At 64.5% G+C, this 15,891-nt stretch overlaps 1 protein-coding gene across 2 annotated transcripts; it reads left to right on the top strand.

Annotated features, from left to right (window-relative positions):
- Positions 1-93: 93 nt before the first annotated feature.
- Positions 94-13,371, top strand: STAT3 (signal transducer and activator of transcription 3). 2 transcript variants are annotated; one of them, XM_088519863.1, is made up of 24 exons: positions 94-175; positions 5,088-5,234; positions 5,933-6,077; positions 6,243-6,341; positions 6,558-6,653; positions 6,740-6,821; positions 7,233-7,327; positions 7,531-7,682; positions 8,171-8,329; positions 8,447-8,539; positions 9,271-9,330; positions 9,631-9,660; positions 9,753-9,846; positions 9,926-9,973; positions 10,281-10,364; positions 10,511-10,609; positions 10,776-10,911; positions 11,122-11,174; positions 11,261-11,355; positions 11,639-11,778; positions 12,165-12,377; positions 12,669-12,711; positions 13,038-13,147; positions 13,264-13,371. In XM_088519863.1, exons 2-24 carry the CDS (start codon positions 5,107-5,109, stop codon positions 13,317-13,319), a joined length of 2,310 nt encoding a protein of 769 aa, XP_088375989.1. In that variant the 5' UTR covers positions 94-175; positions 5,088-5,106; the 3' UTR covers positions 13,320-13,371. The 2 variants fall into 2 exon arrangements, with proteins under 2 accessions (XP_088375989.1, XP_088375988.1); XM_088519862.1 differs by having other exon boundaries at positions 12,165-12,380.
- Positions 13,372-15,891: the final 2,520 nt, after the last annotated feature.

The raw sequence follows: 15,891 nt of genomic DNA, 5'->3' as shown, positions 1-15,891 counted from the left end.
CCGGTGAGCGGCCGCGCTGATTGGCCGGCGCGGCCCGTCCCTCGCGCGCGGGCTGCGTCGCCATTGGACGGGCGCGCCGTGACGCGCGGGGCGGGGCGGGGTGCCGCAGCGCTCGGCACTCGGGCAGGGTCCGCGCTGGGCGCCGGGAGCGGCCGCCGCCGCCCCCGCTACGCCGGTGAGCGCGGGGGGCCCGGGGCGCTGCGGGGCCGGGGCGGTACCGAGCGGCACCGGGTCGGTGCAAGGGGGCCAGGCGGTACCGAGCGGCGCCAGATCCGTGCAAGGGGGCCGGGCGGTACCGAGCGGCACCGGGTCGGTGCAAGGGGACCGGGGCGGTACCGAGCGGCGCCGGGTCGGTGCAAGGGGGCCGGGTCGATGCAAGGGGGCCGGGGCGGCACCGAGCGGCACCGGATCCGTGCAAGGGGGCCGGGTCGATGCAAGGGGGCTGGGGCGGTACCGAGCGGCACCGGATCCGTGCAAGGGGGCCGGGCGGTACCGAGCGGCGCCGGGTCGGTGCAAGGGGGCGGAGTCGGTGCAAGGGGACCGGGGCGGTACCGAGCGGCGCCAGGTCGGTGCAAGGGGGCCGGGGCGGTACCGAGCGGCACCGGATCCGTGCAAGGGCGCCGGGTCGATGCAAGGGGGCCGGGGCGGTACCGAGCGGCGCCGGATCCGTGCAAGGGGGCCGGGTCGATGCAAGGGGGCCGGGGCGGCACCGAGCGGCGCGGGACCGGGGCCAATCGCGGCGGCAGCTCCGGGCAGTCCCGTCCCCGGGCGGTTTCGCGGCTGCAGCTCGGTCGGTGCCGCGGGCAGGGCCCGGTGTCCTCCCCGCCTCCCTGCACCGCCCGCTCCCGCCGTCGCGCGGCCGGTGCCCGTGGCCACGTTGGGGTCGCGCCAAGGCCCGGCCGGGTGCGCGGGGGGAAACGTCTGGGCTGGCGGGGCGGGAACGGGGGAGCCGGAGTCCGGGATGGAGCCGGGATGTGTCACGGGGAGCGTGAGCCCTGGGGGTCCGAGCCCTCCTCGGGACACGGGTTTGAGAGCCGAGGGGCCGGGGCAGATGCTCGTGGCTTTGTCGGTGGCACCTGTGTCACACGCTGGGGTGACAGCGTCGGGCTGGGGAGGTGACCTGTAATCCAGCCTGGAAACCGCGTGGGGATGGTCCTGCCGGGGCAGAGCGAAGTGCCAGGGGCTGATTCGCATCTGCAGCAGAGCTGGGGTCGGGGCTGCGGCTTTACCCACCCCTTGGCTGTGACCTCTCAAAAATGCCCCGTCTGGGACCCTTTCCCTGCTCCGGGCTGTGGTTCAATGGTCGCTCTCGCAGGAGGCGCGACGGATGCGCAGGTCACGGGTGTCCTGGGATTCGCGGGGCGGATGCGCCGGGACCCCCGTCCCGCTGTCCTGCCCCGCGGCCCCCGCCGCTCGCCCCGTGTCCGTCCCCACGCTGGGTCTTTGCCCGGGGTAGCAGCACTGCTCTCCCAGGCCTGCCCCAGGGATTAACCCCCCTTTCCATCCCAGATCTCTGATTGCCCTCAGGTGTCATCCCCAGTGAAGCCCCTTCTGCGGCTTCCCCGGATTCTCGGAGCCGCGGGAGCCCAGGTGACAGCGGATGGGAGGTACTTGGGGACGGACACTGGAAGGCACCATCCGTGGTGGCCACGGGCTGCGGGGACAGACCCTGCAAAGCCCCGGAGCTGCAGCTGGAACGGCCGGTTGTGCCGAGAGCTCCGTGCTGGGGCCGCGAGATCCCTGCAGCTCCCGCTGCCCTCCGTGCCACCCCGTCCGCGCGTCCCCTGTTGCTTCTTGGTGCTTCTCCCTTCAGGACTGGCTTTCAAAGTGCTCCGGGGAGCAGAGCCAAGTTCTGTTCGTGAACAGGGCTGCTTGGAGCTGCTCTTGCGTCGCCTGCAGTAATTAGCTCCTTATTCCAGGAGAGCAGTTTTCCACGGGCGGTTGGTGATGCCGGAGCGCGCGGGGCGATTCCTGGGCTCGCCGCAGCCGCGCGGTGTCCTTGATGGTGCCAGGAGCCAGGGTGCTCTTGCAGGCGATGAACCTCTTGGTGCAAAACTCGGCTCGGTCCGGCCGGGCCAGCACCTGAGAAGAGCCACAGTGTTTTGGAGGGGCCCTGCTGCCCGCGAGCCCGAGGCTGGGGCGCTCGTGAGACGCATCCCCGGGCCGGGCAGCGCTGGCATCGCCTCCCGGGACACTGCATCGCCATCCCTTCCCACACTGGTGGTAACGCAGAGCTCGGAGCTGCCCACGGGGCCTCTGGCTACCGCTGGGCTAATGAGGACGTGCGTGAGCTCCAGGGCCGCTCTCGGCAGCGTCCCGGCGCTCAGCGCCTTGTTTACCCCGGCGCTTGCGTCAGGCCGCGGCGGCCGCCCGCGCCGCCTGGCCCTGCTCCAGGGCTGGGGGAGGCGAACACGGCCGGACCCCCGGGAGGATCCCGCGGGGCTGCGACGGGTCCCTTTGGTAGCCGCCTCAGCCGCGGCAGGTGCCGTGGGGCCCTTGGCCCCTGCTGGCCGCGGTGCCCGACGGCGACGCGCCGCAAAGACGCGGCGGAGCAGCCCGTGCTCCGGTTTGGAGGGATCGGAGCGGCGGGGCGCGCTGGGGCCCGCGGCGGGGAGCGCTTCCTGCGGCGGGGAGCATGCGCGGGGCCTGGCGGGACGCGGCCGCCGCCACGACCAGCGCCGAGGCCGCCCCTCCGCGCGCCGGGCCCCTCCGCGCGCCGGCCTCGGCTCCGCGCTGCCGCCGGAAGAGCCGCCGGGCTCCGCGCAGGGAATCCGGTTGGTTTTGCTGCCGCCCGCGGGGAAAGTCCGGCCGCGGAGCCCGCCCGTGGCCCGGAGCGGGGCCGGCTCTTCCAGGAAGCGGCTGCTCCGCTTCCCGTTTCGATGGCGCCGGCTCCGCGGAGGCTCCTGCCGCGGGACACGGGCCGGGAGGGCGACCGCGGCTTCCCGGCGGGACCGTTCAGCCTGGGTCAGCGCGAGAGGGTCCCTGGGCCCTGCTGTGAGGGGAAGGAGGCGGCCGGGCTCGCCCTGGGGTTTCTCAGCCCGGATGTTTTGCAGTTTATTTCCATGGCAAACGGGGCCGGGGCAGCCTGGGGGATCCCGCTGTGCCCGTGGGGAGCAGGAATCGCCCGTGCTTTGCGCTGTGGGAACCGCCTCGGTGCCGGGGGCTGGCGCCCCAGCGCGTTGCATCTGTCACCTGCGCTGGGAACGTGTTTGTCCCCACGCAGGGGGACCGTGTCCTGCCCGTCCCTGCGTGTGCCTAGGACACAACCCGTCCCCTTTCCTTCCCCTTGCAAAGAGCAGCCCTAACGACAGGGCTGGAGTGCGACAAACGCGCCCGGCTCCGCTCGCTGCCGGCAGCAGCTCCAATCGCTCCCCGGGAGCCAACAGGGATCTCGTCCCGGCTTTGGCAGGACACGCACGGGCTCCTGGTGCAGGGCCCTTTCCAAGCCCCAGCTGACGTGTCACTCGCTGCAATAACCTCCGCAGAGGAGCAAAGATCCCGTGGGAAGTGCCCTTTCCCGCTGGCGCGGGCAGGGTCGGTGCCCTCGCTTCCCGAGCGCGCTTGCGCTCTCTCCCTTCTGCTCTTGCTTTGATTTCCACCGATACAGAAGCTGCGAACCCGAGAATTGCTCCTTCCTTGTTTCTGCTGCTTCCTGGCAGTCTCCGCCTCCTGCGCTTACCGTAAGCTCTGCAGCTCCTTCCCTGCCCTCCCGGAGCCGGCGCCGGCGCCTGGAGCAGGAAGCGGCTCCGCACTCAAGTCTCACCCCTGCCTGTAGTGACCGGGGGGACCCAGGACCCTTCCTCTTCCCTCTCCGTGGAGCTGCCGGAGCGGCAAACGGCCACTGAACTTCCAAGCCTGGCCCGTGGCCTCCGGGAGGCTCTTGTGGGCTGCAGAATGGGGCACGGGGGTGCCCGAACCAGCCCCATGAGCCCGTTGGAGCCACCCCTTGGTCCTGCCGCTCTGTGGCCTCCCGGAGCCTCCGTGTTTTTGTGCTGCAAATCCCCCTCGGGACGGTGGCGGGGACAGGGCTCAGCTTGGCACAGGACCCTGGCGCGGATGGCCGCAAGCTGCCAGTGCCAGCGCAGGCTCTGCTGTTGCAATCTCAGATGTTTCCCATTAATTTCACTTGGTGGAAAAATGAGTCAGAATCTTCCCTTTATTCGGCCTCACGGCCAAGGCCGCTGGGAAGGGGACCTCGCTGGGAAGGAGACGGCGCTGTCGGAGCTGCCCCTGCGGGGCCGGGGCTGAAACGGCCTCGCGCTCGGCGCCGTCTCCCTCTTTGCCGCGCGCAGGGCGGCAGCTCCGCGTTCCCCAGGCGCCCTCGGCCCCGCGCGTCGCGGCTGGGGCTGCCGTTTGCCCTGGGTGAGAAGGGCCTTTTCCTGCCCCGCTCGGCCGGTTCCTCCCCCGGTTCGCACGCGCTCGGGGCGCTGCTCGCGGTGCGGTTTTGCTCTGTGGTTCCCTGTTCTCCCGGCGTGGGCCCGTGCGCTAGTGACGACAGCAGCGCTCGGAGCCCACGGGCTGTCGGCCTCTCCTCGGGCGGGCGCTGGGCCTGGGGGCAGAGGCGGCACCAGCTCTTGCGGTCCCCGGGCCGGTGCTGCTAACGGGTCCGGCCGTGAGCCACAAAGGGCCTTGCTGAGCGGGAACCAACGAGTGGCATCGCCGGAGACCCCGGGCTCTCCCGGTGTCCGCAGAGGTGCCCGGGAGCTCTGCGATGCCACAGGGCCTCGTGGCACCCTGAGCCGGACGGTCTGGCTGGTGGTGGCTGTGTGGGACAGCAGAGCCTCTCGCTGCTCCCCTCGGGGCTCCGGGGTGAGCGGAGACCGTCGCGTTGCCGTCACAAACACCCCAGCCTCGCCGTGACTCGGGAATCGGGCCGGCAAGCGGGGCCGCGTGGCGCGGGACATCGGCCCTGGCTGCAGGACGAACTCGGAACCCTCCTCTTTGTGGCACCGGGAGGATGGGATCTTCCCGTTGCTCTGAGCGCCTTGGACTTGCGCTCCCAAAGCCGGGCACCTTTCCCACTGGTGCAGGGCAGCCCAATGCCCTGCAAGGCCCTGCCGCTCTCACCGCTGCGTCCGGCCCTGCAGGTCTCCGGAGCCGGCCAGGATGGCGCAGTGGAACCAGCTGCAGCAGCTCGACACGCGCTACTTGGAGCAGCTCCACCAGCTCTACAGCGACAGCTTCCCCATGGAGCTCCGGCAGTTCCTGGCTCCGTGGATTGAGAGCCAGGACTGGTGAGGCCTTGCGACGCTCCGGCGCGTGGGCTTTGCTGGGGATGCTCAGCCCTGTGTTTTAGGGGAGGGCCTTGTCCTCTGCTTTGGATGAACAGGGATTTTCCAGTGCTTGCTTCCAAATCTGAGGGTTGTGTGTGGGTTGCTGGTCTTGTTCCTTCAGACCCTTGAGCTCTGCTCCACAGAAGGGTTGGGATGGGAGCGGGTGCCAGGGAGGTTTGGAAACAGGCTGTGCTTGTTCCCCTAGGCTTTGGCTTTGCAGAACTGTTCTTCCTTGCTCTGCCTCCTTCTGGGACTCGTTAAGTGCAGTGCGAAAGGGAGCAGAAATCTGTGAATGTGGTGCCAAATCCCCAAGGGGGAAGGTGCAAAGCAAAGGTGTTCACATCCAGGTTTACCCTGTCCTCCCTTGCACATGAGGCTGCAAAGGAGCCACCTGCTCCTTTTTGGAGAGCACGTGGGCCTGGAGAGGAGGCCGTGCACCCTGGCTGAAAGCCAGAGCCCAAGCACAAGCCGAGAACATTTGTCACCTCGGCCCTGCGTGCGTTCGGGTGGCTCGTGCATGGGGGAGCCACCGCTGCCCCCATCTGCAGCGCTCTGGTTGATCGACGCTGGCCAAGGCCTGCGATGATCCGCGTTCCGGGGCGGCGGGGACGCGGGGAGCCCGGCGCGGGGTGCCAGGCTCGGGGCCGTGCCGCTCGCAGGGCCTACGCCGCCAGCAAGGAGTCGCACGCCACGCTGGTGTTCCACAACCTGCTGGGGGAGATCGACCAGCAGTACAGCCGCTTCCTGCAGGAGTCCAACGTCCTCTACCAGCACAACCTGCGGCGCATCAAGCAGTTCCTGCAGGTGGGAAGGAAGCGCACGTTTTGTTTTTAAATGCTGGCTTGGCAGAGGGAACCTCTGCGCTCCTAACGCTTCCCCTGAGCGATTCGAGCTGCAGCCTTAAAGGCTCTGCAAATCCCACGAGTTGCATTTTTCCCTGCTAACTTTGGGGGTTTGGGTGCTTTACAGAGCAGATACCTGGAGAAGCCGATGGAAATAGCCCGCATTGTGGCTCGCTGCCTGTGGGAAGAGTCCCGGCTCCTTCAGACAGCGGCAACCGCAGCCCAAGTAAGTGGCTCGGGGGCAGGTGGTGTCCCGGGATGGCTCTTTCCTCCTGGCAGCTCCATGCACGTGCTCAGCTGCTTTTGACAGCCAGCTTGAGGGCTCTGCCTGCAAAACCTCCGCAGGGCAGAGTCTCTCTGGGTCCTAAGTCCTGTTCTAAGTCCCTTCTTGGGGGCGCTTAGTCTAAGGTCTAAGAGACTAAGGTCTAAGTCTCTTCTGCAGCAAGGGGGACAGGCAACACACCCGACAGCAGCTGTCGTGACAGAAAAGCAGCAAATGCTGGAGCAGCATCTGCAGGACGTGAGGAAGAGGGTACAGGTATGTGTGTGCAATGCCGGGGAAGAAGATGCTTAAAAGCGTTGTGGTTTAGTGCTTTGAACAAACCTACATCTCTGGCCTTGCAGGATCTGGAGCAGAAGATGAAAGTGGTGGAGAATCTCCAAGATGATTTTGATTTCAACTACAAGACTTTGAAAAGCCAAGGAGGTAATGGAAGCTCATTAGTTTCTGGCAAACCAAAGCGTGTTCCTGTAAGGAAATGTGCTGGAGGGTGTTTCCAGCCCTCACTGTGCATCTTTCCAAGCAAAAAGGGCAGTTTAGGCTCAGGGCATTTGCATGGCAATTGGAGAAACCTTGTTTTTGTTTCTGCTGCTGGCAGAGCCCCAGGAGAGCTGAAACAGCTCTGCTTGTTTTGAGCGTGAAAAGAGAAGTGGCACGTAGAGGTGATATCCCTGCTGTGCATGTACTAAAGTCAGCAAGGAGTGTGGAGGCTACTTAATGATCACCAGCCTCCTGGGCTGCTTTTTCTTTGCAATTGACTGGAGGTCTCCGGCGTGTGATCCTCAGGAGGGCAGGAGTTCATGTGCTTGGCTGAAAATTGTTTTCTTCTCATTGCAGACATGCAGGATCTGAATGGAAACAACCAGTCAGTGACCCGGCAGAAAATGCAGCAGCTGGAGCAGATGCTCACGGCGCTGGACCAAATGCGGAGGGTACGTTGTGACCCTCATGAGTGACCAGCCCTCCAGATCCCTCTGGGATGCAGAGATGCCCTCCCTGGAATAGGAGTTTGGTGCTCATACGTGGCCGGATCTGAGAGGATCACTAGAAGTGCAACCCTCAGTCCCCTCTTGTTTTTAGAGGAACTTGTAGATCTTGAAAGGAGTTGGAGGGTGCTAAGTTTCTTTCTCGCTAGGGTATCGTGAGCGAGCTGGCTGGGCTCTTGTCAGCCATGGAGTATGTGCAGAAGATGCTTGCGGATGAGGAGCTAGCAGACTGGAAAAGGCGGCAGCAAATCGCCTGCATTGGTGGCCCCCCCAATATCTGTCTCGACCGACTGGAGAACTGGTAAGGAAGCCTGCTGAGAGTTGCAGAAACCTCTCAAGAGGCTGCATCCAAACATCTGCACTGGAAACGGTCTGGGAATGCCTCTGGGAATGTCCTTGCCAACTGAGTGCTGATGCCTGCAAGCATAAATGTAATCTGCTGGTCGGACTGGTCCTGGAGAGCAGGTGCTGCAGCAGGAATTTCTAGCTCCGGGCCTGTGGGATTCCCAAGGCTGCTGTGAGGAGTTCCTGTCGCTGCGTGGCTGTTTGTAGGCCCTTGGCAGGGGTTTCTCTGCAGATCTCAGGCATGTGCAGATTTCCTTTTTAGCTCAGAGCCTAAACACACCTGGCTGGGAGGTGCAGGCCATTCTGTTCTCTGATGGTTGATGTAGAGATTCGCCCCTTGTGTACCAGTGAGGGGGGCAGAGGGCTGCAACGGGTGGTCTGAGAGCATGCAGGGTGCAAGGCTTGGCAGCCAGAGCTAACACGGGTCCTTCCTGCCTCCCCTAGGATAACCTCTCTTGCGGAATCACAACTACAGACCCGGCAGCAGATCAAGAAGCTGGAAGAGCTGCAGCAGAAAGTGTCCTACAAGGGTGACCCCATCGTCCAGCACCGGCCCATGCTGGAGGAGCGGATTGTAGAGCTCTTCAGGAACCTGATGAAAAGGTGCTGGGAGCTGCCGGCAGCTCTGGGGTTACGGGGAGTGTGGGGAGGGATGAGCAGCCCGTGTGCTGGGATGGGGTCCGGGATGTGACCGCTCTGCCTTGTGCCTTCTCCCTGCAGCGCTTTCGTCGTGGAGAGGCAGCCCTGCATGCCCATGCACCCCGACCGGCCCCTGGTCATCAAAACGGGTGTGCAGTTCACCACCAAAGTCAGGTGCGTCGCCGGCCCTGGGTGTGCGCGGTGGGGAGGGAAGCCAAGGAGCTCCCTCCGGAGGAAACGCTGCTGCGGATGCTGCCTCCGGCTGGCCTGGAAAGCGCTGGCAGCCCGGGAGGGAATGCAGCCCTGCGGGCTGGCCCTGCTGGTGCGCAGCCAGGTGACTCAGTGCCGCCGCTGGCTGCGGAGCCGCCGCGTTCCTGGAGGCAGCCGGGGTTCTGGTAAACCCTGCCGTGGGGGCGGCGGGTGGGAAACGCCAATGCTTCCCTGGCCGGCCGCTCTCGGCAGCTCCACGTGCCTCGCCAGCCTGTGCGGAGCCGCTCCTGCACCTGGAGCGGGTTCATGGTGTCCCGGCTTTGCCATGCCTGCCCGCTCCGCGTGCGGCGGGATGCGGCAGCGCAGCGGCGCGGATGGTGCCCGCTCTGAGCAGATGTCCCCATGATGTGGGTGGCATCAACAGCTGATGGAGGTGGGCTCCGGAGCACTGAGGTGCTGTCCCCTGTTCTGAGGATAACCCAGTCCTGAGTGCAGGCTGGATCAGAGGAGCCGCATGGACTGTGTGATGCTGAGTCTCCGTGGATGGTGTGGGGTGAACCATGATGCTGCCAGGCTGGGCATGCACCCAGCAGTGCTGTTCATCCAGCCTCGGTCTCCGCTGTGGCTCATGCCAGGTTCCTGTTTGCCTGTGCAGGGTGTTCATGCTCACTTGCCCATCTCCTGGTTCTTTGCAGGTTGCTGGTCAAGTTCCCAGAGCTGAACTATCAGCTGAAAATTAAAGTCTGCATTGACAAGTGAGTCCTGTGATCCTGGTGTTGAGTGGATGGAGTGTCTGGGATGGGGCTTGCTGCTCCCTGGGCTGTTCGTGCTGCCATCAGATCTCCATTCCTGTGCCAAGGGCCAGCGTGACCCTGAGTAAAGGGGATTAGCAGGATCTGGCACAGGGTGGAAGGGTCCCAGGGTTCAGCATCCAGCACAGGGCAGAGCCTGGGAGTGCAGCTATTCCTGCACAGCAGCTCCTTTAGTGCTGCCCTTTGTGCTCCTGTGTCCATGTGGAAGGCTGGCACCTGACCGGGCTCTCCCCTCTCTCCTAGGGACTCCGGGGATGTTGCAGCCCTGCGGGGGTAAGTGCAGTGCCGCTTCTTGGCTCTTTGTAACCTGGCGTGCCGTGTTCGCTGAGGAGCTGTCGGTCACGCTGTGTCTTTGCTCTTCCCAGGTCACGGAAGTTTAACATTCTGGGGACAAATACCAAGGTGATGAACATGGAGGAGTCCAACAACGGCAGCCTCTCTGCAGAGTTCAAGCACCTGGTGGGTACAGGGAGCCCTCGGGGCTGCTCCGAAGCCCTTGGGCCTGGGGAGCTGCTTTAGCTGTTTCTTCTCTTTGCAGACGCTGCGGGAGCAGCGATGTGGCAATGGAGGGAGAGCCAACTGCGACGTAAGTGCTGAGCCGGGGCCGTGCCGGGGAAGGGGCCCTGCTCAGGAGAGGCTGCCAGCTCTGCTTGGAGCACCCGTAGCAATCCCCTGCCATCCGCCAGCTCCGAGCCTCAGTCTGCGTCAAGCAGCTAAACCGCAGAAAGGGGAAGTGTGGGCACTGCTCGCAGCGGGTGTTGGCGGGCACCATCCGATGTGCTGGCAGCTGCCAGACCAGCAGCAGAGACCTTAGCAGCAGCGCTGGCCCCAGTGGCCGTGTGTCCCCTGGGGGAGGTGTCTGCGGGGTGCCCACTGTGCCCTCGTCTCCCCAGGCCTCGCTGATCGTCACCGAGGAGCTGCACCTCATCACCTTTGAGACAGAGGTCTATCACCAGGGGCTGAAGATCGACCTGGAGGTGAGTTGTGGGCTCCTGCAGGCCAAGGAGGAGAGGGCCGAGCTGGAGGGGTGCCGTGGCTGTGCCTGGCTGGGGACAGTCCTGGAGAACGGGGCAGGCGGCACCGGTGAGGTGTCCCAGCCTGTCTTTGCGTTCTGTCTTTGCAGACCCACTCGCTGCCCGTTGTGGTCATCTCGAACATCTGCCAGATGCCCAATGCCTGGGCCTCCATCCTGTGGTACAACATGCTGACCAACAACCCCAAGGTAGGGTGGGCAGAGATGCCCTGCAGCCTTCGGGGCAGCTGCCCCAGCACCCAGGCTGCAGCAGAAGGAGGAAGCGATGGGAAAAACCATGGCCCAACAGGGCTCCTTGGGGGTCTGGCCCCACCTGTGCGCGATGCCCTGCTCAGGGCTGCGTTTCCTCGTGCAGAACGTGAACTTCTTCACCAAGCCGCCCATCGGCACCTGGGACCAGGTGGCGGAGGTGCTGAGCTGGCAGTTCTCTTCCACCACCAAGCGCGGTCTCAGCATCGAGCAGCTGACAACACTGGCAGAAAAACTTCTAGGTAAGCACCGTCCTGGGTGCCCTGCTTGTCCCTCCGGGGTGACTTCCGTGAGAACCATTTGTAAATGCGATGTGGTAGCAGCGTTGCATGCTTTGGGAAGAGAGCTTTACTTTTTAATTGCTTGGTTTTCCCTGAAACACTGCAAACTTGGGTTGCTGCATGGGAGAGCAGCTCTGTCCAAATGTTGATGCTCCTGTTTTTCTTTGCCAGGGCCAGGTGTGAATTACTCCGGCTGTCAAATCACCTGGGCCAAGTTCTGCAAGGTATAAAGCCCCTTTCCTCCCCCGTGCCCTCCCTGGGCTGTCCACTGCCCAGGCTGCACTCACAGCCTCGCTGCTCTGTTCCTCAGGAGAACATGGCTGGCAAAGGCTTCTCTTTCTGGGTCTGGCTGGACAACATCATCGACTTAGTGAAGAAATACATCCTGGCGCTGTGGAATGAAGGGTGGGTGAGCTGGGCTGGTGACCCCTGTCCCGAGGGCGGTGGGGGTGTCTTCTTGGGTACAAGCACTGGGTTTTCCCGGGATGCCTCTTCATCCCAGACCCTGTTGGCTGGTTCCAAGCAAAAAAACCTTTCCCGACACCTGGGAATGTCTAAAAGCTCTGCTGAGGGTGAGGCCAGACCCTGTGGCTGCCTGAAGCTGTGAAGAGAACTGGCTGGACTCGTGTTTTAGAGTTGGTGCCGCAGTGGTCCCACACCCTGGCACGCTCTTTCCCTCGCCATCCAGCTACATCATGGGATTCATCAGCAAGGAGCGGGAGCGAGCCATCCTGAGCACCAAGCCACCAGGAACCTTCCTGCTGCGGTTCAGCGAGAGCAGCAAGGAAGGGGGCATCACCTTCACCTGGGTGGAGAAGGATATCAGTGGTACGTTCCCTCCTCCCTGGCGCTGCTGCCTTGCTCCAGGGATGCTCCTGGGTCACAGCATCGTCACCAATTATGTTTGTCCTTTATCCTTGTCCTGATGGGCCCTTTCCCTTGGTTAAACCTTTGAGCATGAGCCTGGGTGGCTCTTGCTGGTCACCCCTGCCCGTGTGTTGCTGGCAGGGTGCAGCTTTCCAGGCTGCTGGCACTGCCTGGCGCCTCTCCGTGCTGCCCGTGTGCCACAGCCCAAGTGCCTACAGCAGCTCTGCTGTGCCGAGTGTGAGCCCAGGCCGCTCTGCCTTGTCCCAACCTCTCCTGCGGTGTCCAAGGAAGGTCTCAGTTTGAGGAATGCAGGTGTCTTGCCCGGTGTCAAAAGTCTCCTTGTGCAGGGAAGACCCAGATCCAGTCCGTGGAGCCTTACACCAAGCAGCAGCTGAACAGCATGTCCTTTGCGGAGATCATCATGGGCTACAAAATCATGGATGCCACCAACATCCTGGTGTCCCCCCTGGTGTATCTGTACCCGGACATCCCGAAGGAGGAGGCCTTTGGGAAGTACTGCCGCCCTGAGAGCCAGGAGCACTCTGAAGCCACAGACTCAGGTAGTCGTTGACTTTCTGTGTTCTGGCGCGGGCTTGTTGCGGTGACCGCTCCGAGGCGGAAGAGCCATTGGTAACGGTGGGATCCTGCCGTGGGTCACGATTCCCAGCTGCAGCCTGAGGCTAGTGCTTGGGAGCACGTTCCTTGGCGCAGAGCCCATGCAGGACCGCAGCAGCGTGCGAGGGCTCGGTGGCCGCTGCGCAGTGTCTGCAGGGCCATTCCCATCCGGAGCGGGGCAGGGGAGCTGGTTTCCTCCTCTGGCAGCTGGTGACAAGTCTGCTCCTCCTCTGCAGGTGCTGCTCCGTACCTGAAGACCAAGTTCATCTGCGTCACCCCGTGAGTGTCCTGGCGGGGTTGTCTGCAAGCCCAGGGAGCAGTCCTGCTCCGGGGGTCTTACCCTGCACTGCTTGGTTGCTCGGGGTGGTTACAGCCCCTCGGCTCCCACTGTTCTGCCGCAGTGCCCCAGGCTCATAGCCAGGATAGGAGGAGGCCAGAGGGGAGGCTGAGCCGCCTTTTCCTCCCTCCTTGGCTTTTTTCCTTGTGTCGTGGAGGGCCCAGCTCTTGGGACCTTGGCTCTCTGTGCCTTGAGGCTGGGGGTGGCCGTGGTGTCGGAGCGCTCCGGTCGGCATCTGACTGTCGCTGTGTTCCCTTCCCTCCTCCAGCACCTCCTTCAGCAACACCATCGACCTGCCCATGTCCCCGCGCACCCTGGACTCGCTCATGCAGTCCGGCATCAGCAGCGAGGGAGCAGAGGCCAACGCGGGCCAGTTTGGTGGGTCCCTCCGAGGGCCGCGCGGGGAGGGCCCGGCTGGGGGCCGAGCTCCAGGGCTCGACGCCAGCCCCGCGGGGCGCGCGGGCCCCGTGACCCCTCTCTGTGTCTCCCCGCAGAGTCGCTGACCTTCGACATGGAGCTGACCCCCGAGTGTGCGTCGTCGCCCATGTGATGGCTCCAGCGCTGCTCCCGGGGCCTCCCGGCACTCGCCTGGTCCCCCAAGAGCCCCCCGGTCTCGCCCTGCTCACTCAGGGCCTTTTCTTGCTGGGGGCCCTGGTCCTCACCATAGATTTCCTTGTTGACCCAAATGAACAACCACCTCCATGGTGGTGCCGTTGGTCTCTTTGGGGGGAGGGGGGGATAAACCTTTTTCTAGTTCCTTCCATAACACACTTTTATATTATTGTTTTGCTCATTCAAGTGCCTATCAGCCTCCGATTGCAGCCTCAGTTCTTACAAATGCTTCTGCAGCCCCTCTTGTGCTGTCAAAAGCTGCTTTCCTGACTGCTCGTATCTAGAAACCCCCTGAAGATCTGTGAAGTGTGGATTAGTCTCCTGGTAGCTGAGCGGGATGGAGTCGCAGCACCGTGTGCTGGAAACCCAGCCTGAGAGGGGAGGCTCTCCCAGCCCTTGGAGCTCTTGTCCCTGCACCTTCTGCTCCCCCTATTTCTGGGGGACCAGCTGGGAGCAGGGAGGTAGATAGGCCCAGGCCCTCCGGTTCTGTGAGGGTGACAGTTCTGCTGGGCTCTGTCTGGGCTCTGCTGCCAGCACCTTCCTGCTGCAGGCAGAGAGCTCCAGCAGGCCCAGGGCTCCTACTGCTTTCCCTGCCCTGCAAGGAGTCTCCTAGGGAGGAGCAGGGATGTGTCCCAGTGCCCTTGTGCTTGGCAACCTGCAGCATTTGCAGCTCAGCTCTGTGGTCCCTTGGGGCCCCAGGGCTGCCACGTTGGCCCTCCTGCCCCTGGGGCTTCTTGCTCAGGCTCGGGCTGGGCAGCGCTGCCCTTTTCTGGGGCTGGACCTGCCTGACCTCCTGCACGGGGGTCCAGGCTGGGCCCTCTTTCCTTTGTTGGGACTTGGGGTGTCTTGATCAGTGAATTTGCAGCTTCTCGGGGGGCTTTGCATGACACTGTGGTTGGAAGGTGGCTGCCAGCATTAGGGAGAGAGCAAAGGCTGAAGGGATCAGGGGCTACGGAGAGGGAGGAATCCCGGGCGCGGAGCCCAGGGGCGCTGCAGGCTGCCTCGCTCCGAGGCTCGAGGAAAGGGGGGACAGTGCAGGAGCCTCCAGCAGGGACTTGAGTCCAGGCCGGTCCCTGGGCACAGCAGAGGGTCAGAGCTGCGGAGCAGCGTTTTGGTGGGAAATGGCCCCAGCTTTTACAGGTCTCTGACACGTAGTTTGGCTGTGAGGGAGAGAGCAGAGGCTGTGCTGGAGCCATGGGAAGTGTAGGAGGGGGACAGGGACAGAGGGCAGAGCTGAGGGCACGAGGCTGCAGGGTCCTGCAAGCGCCAGGGCTCTGCAGGGGCCTGGAGCATCCCTGGCACTGGGCGGGCACGCAGAGGAGCCCAGGGCTGTTCCTGCACCTCTGCTCTGCGTGTGGCTGCCTCTAGCTGCAGCCAGCATCGTCCTGAGCGACATTCGATACTGTAAAAAAAATTAATTTTTTTGTATATTTTATTGCTGTATCTACAGGCTTTAACTTTCTCCGAAATAAAGGCTCTGAAGTGTCGTGCGCTGCTGTGTGAGCTCAGTCCTCCCCCTGCCTGGGGCCGGTTCCTGCCCTCCTCCCCCTCCAGGACCTGGGGTCCGTGGGGACCCGGCTCCCCGGTCCCGTTACCGGGGGGCGCGGGGCAGCAGCGGCGCCGTCCTGGGTCAAGAGAAACCCCGGCCGCCCTCGGAGCCGCCCCGGGACGGGACCGCGGCGCTTCCCGGGGCTGCGCTGCCCTCTCGTGGGGACGGTCCGCGGCGGCGGGGCCGGATCTGGCTGATGGGCAGAACCTGGGGCGGCTCCGGTCCGGCCCGGGGCGGCTCGGAGCTCCCTGCGCGGGGCCACCGGGATCCGGCCCTGCGCCCGCTGCCCCGAGGGCTCCGTGGCTGCCGCTCGCCCCGCGCACAGGCCCCGGCCCCTTGGTTCTCCTGGCCCATGCGAGATCCCGGCCGGCTCCATCGGAGCGGCCGGGGCTGCACGAGCCCCATGTCCCATGTACACAGCAGGGAATGTCAACCCGCGCAGGCGGCAGGGCCCAGGGTCGGGCAGGAGGGCCAGGGACTGGGTGGGCTTCGTGCCGGGGAGCCGGGACCCCCGCGGCCTTGGCCCCGGCTGAGGGAGCTTGTAGGAAGCAGCATCACCTGCCCGTGTGAAGCTGCTCCTGGGATTTGCAGCTTGGGATGGAGCAGGACTCAGTGCCAGAGCAGGGACCTGGGCAGCGCTGCGCTGCAGGGGCGACCTGCAGCATCACACCCCCGAGGTAGCCCGGGTGCCACCAAAGCAGGTCACCGGGGCAGCTTTGCACCCGGATTAGGGCTCCAAATGCGGCTAAGCGGCTTGGGCAGCCGCTCGCGTGACGGGGAGGAGGGCAGTGGCAGCGGCCACCTGCCAGCAGCACTGGGGACCCCATGGTGACGGCTCTGGGGTGGCCACGGGGGGCTCTTCCCCCTGGCTCTGTGCAGCCCTAAGACCGGAGCCGTTCGGGGGCTGCTCCGGCTCCTCCTGCGGGAGCTGCCGCGGGGCCGGGGCGGCTGGCGGGATGCA

This window comes from Tinamus guttatus, unplaced genomic scaffold (genome assembly GCF_059628265.1).
Source record: "Tinamus guttatus ecotype Peru unplaced genomic scaffold, ASM5962826v1 Tinamus_guttatus_pri_ptg000075l, whole genome shotgun sequence".
Lineage (NCBI taxonomy): Eukaryota > Metazoa > Chordata > Aves > Tinamiformes > Tinamidae > Tinamus > Tinamus guttatus.
This window is presented reverse-complemented; position numbering and strand designations above follow the sequence as displayed.

Coding starts and splice junctions, on each gene's coding strand:
- STAT3 (XM_088519862.1), top strand. CDS start 5,107: ATGGCGCAGTGGAACCAGCTGCAGCAGCTCGACACGCGCTACTTGGAG. Junction 5,235..5,932: donor TGGATTGAGAGCCAGGACTG/GTGAGGCCTTGC, acceptor TGCCGCTCGCAG/GGCCTACGCCGCCAGCAAGG. Junction 6,078..6,242: donor GCATCAAGCAGTTCCTGCAG/GTGGGAAGGAAG, acceptor GGTGCTTTACAG/AGCAGATACCTGGAGAAGCC.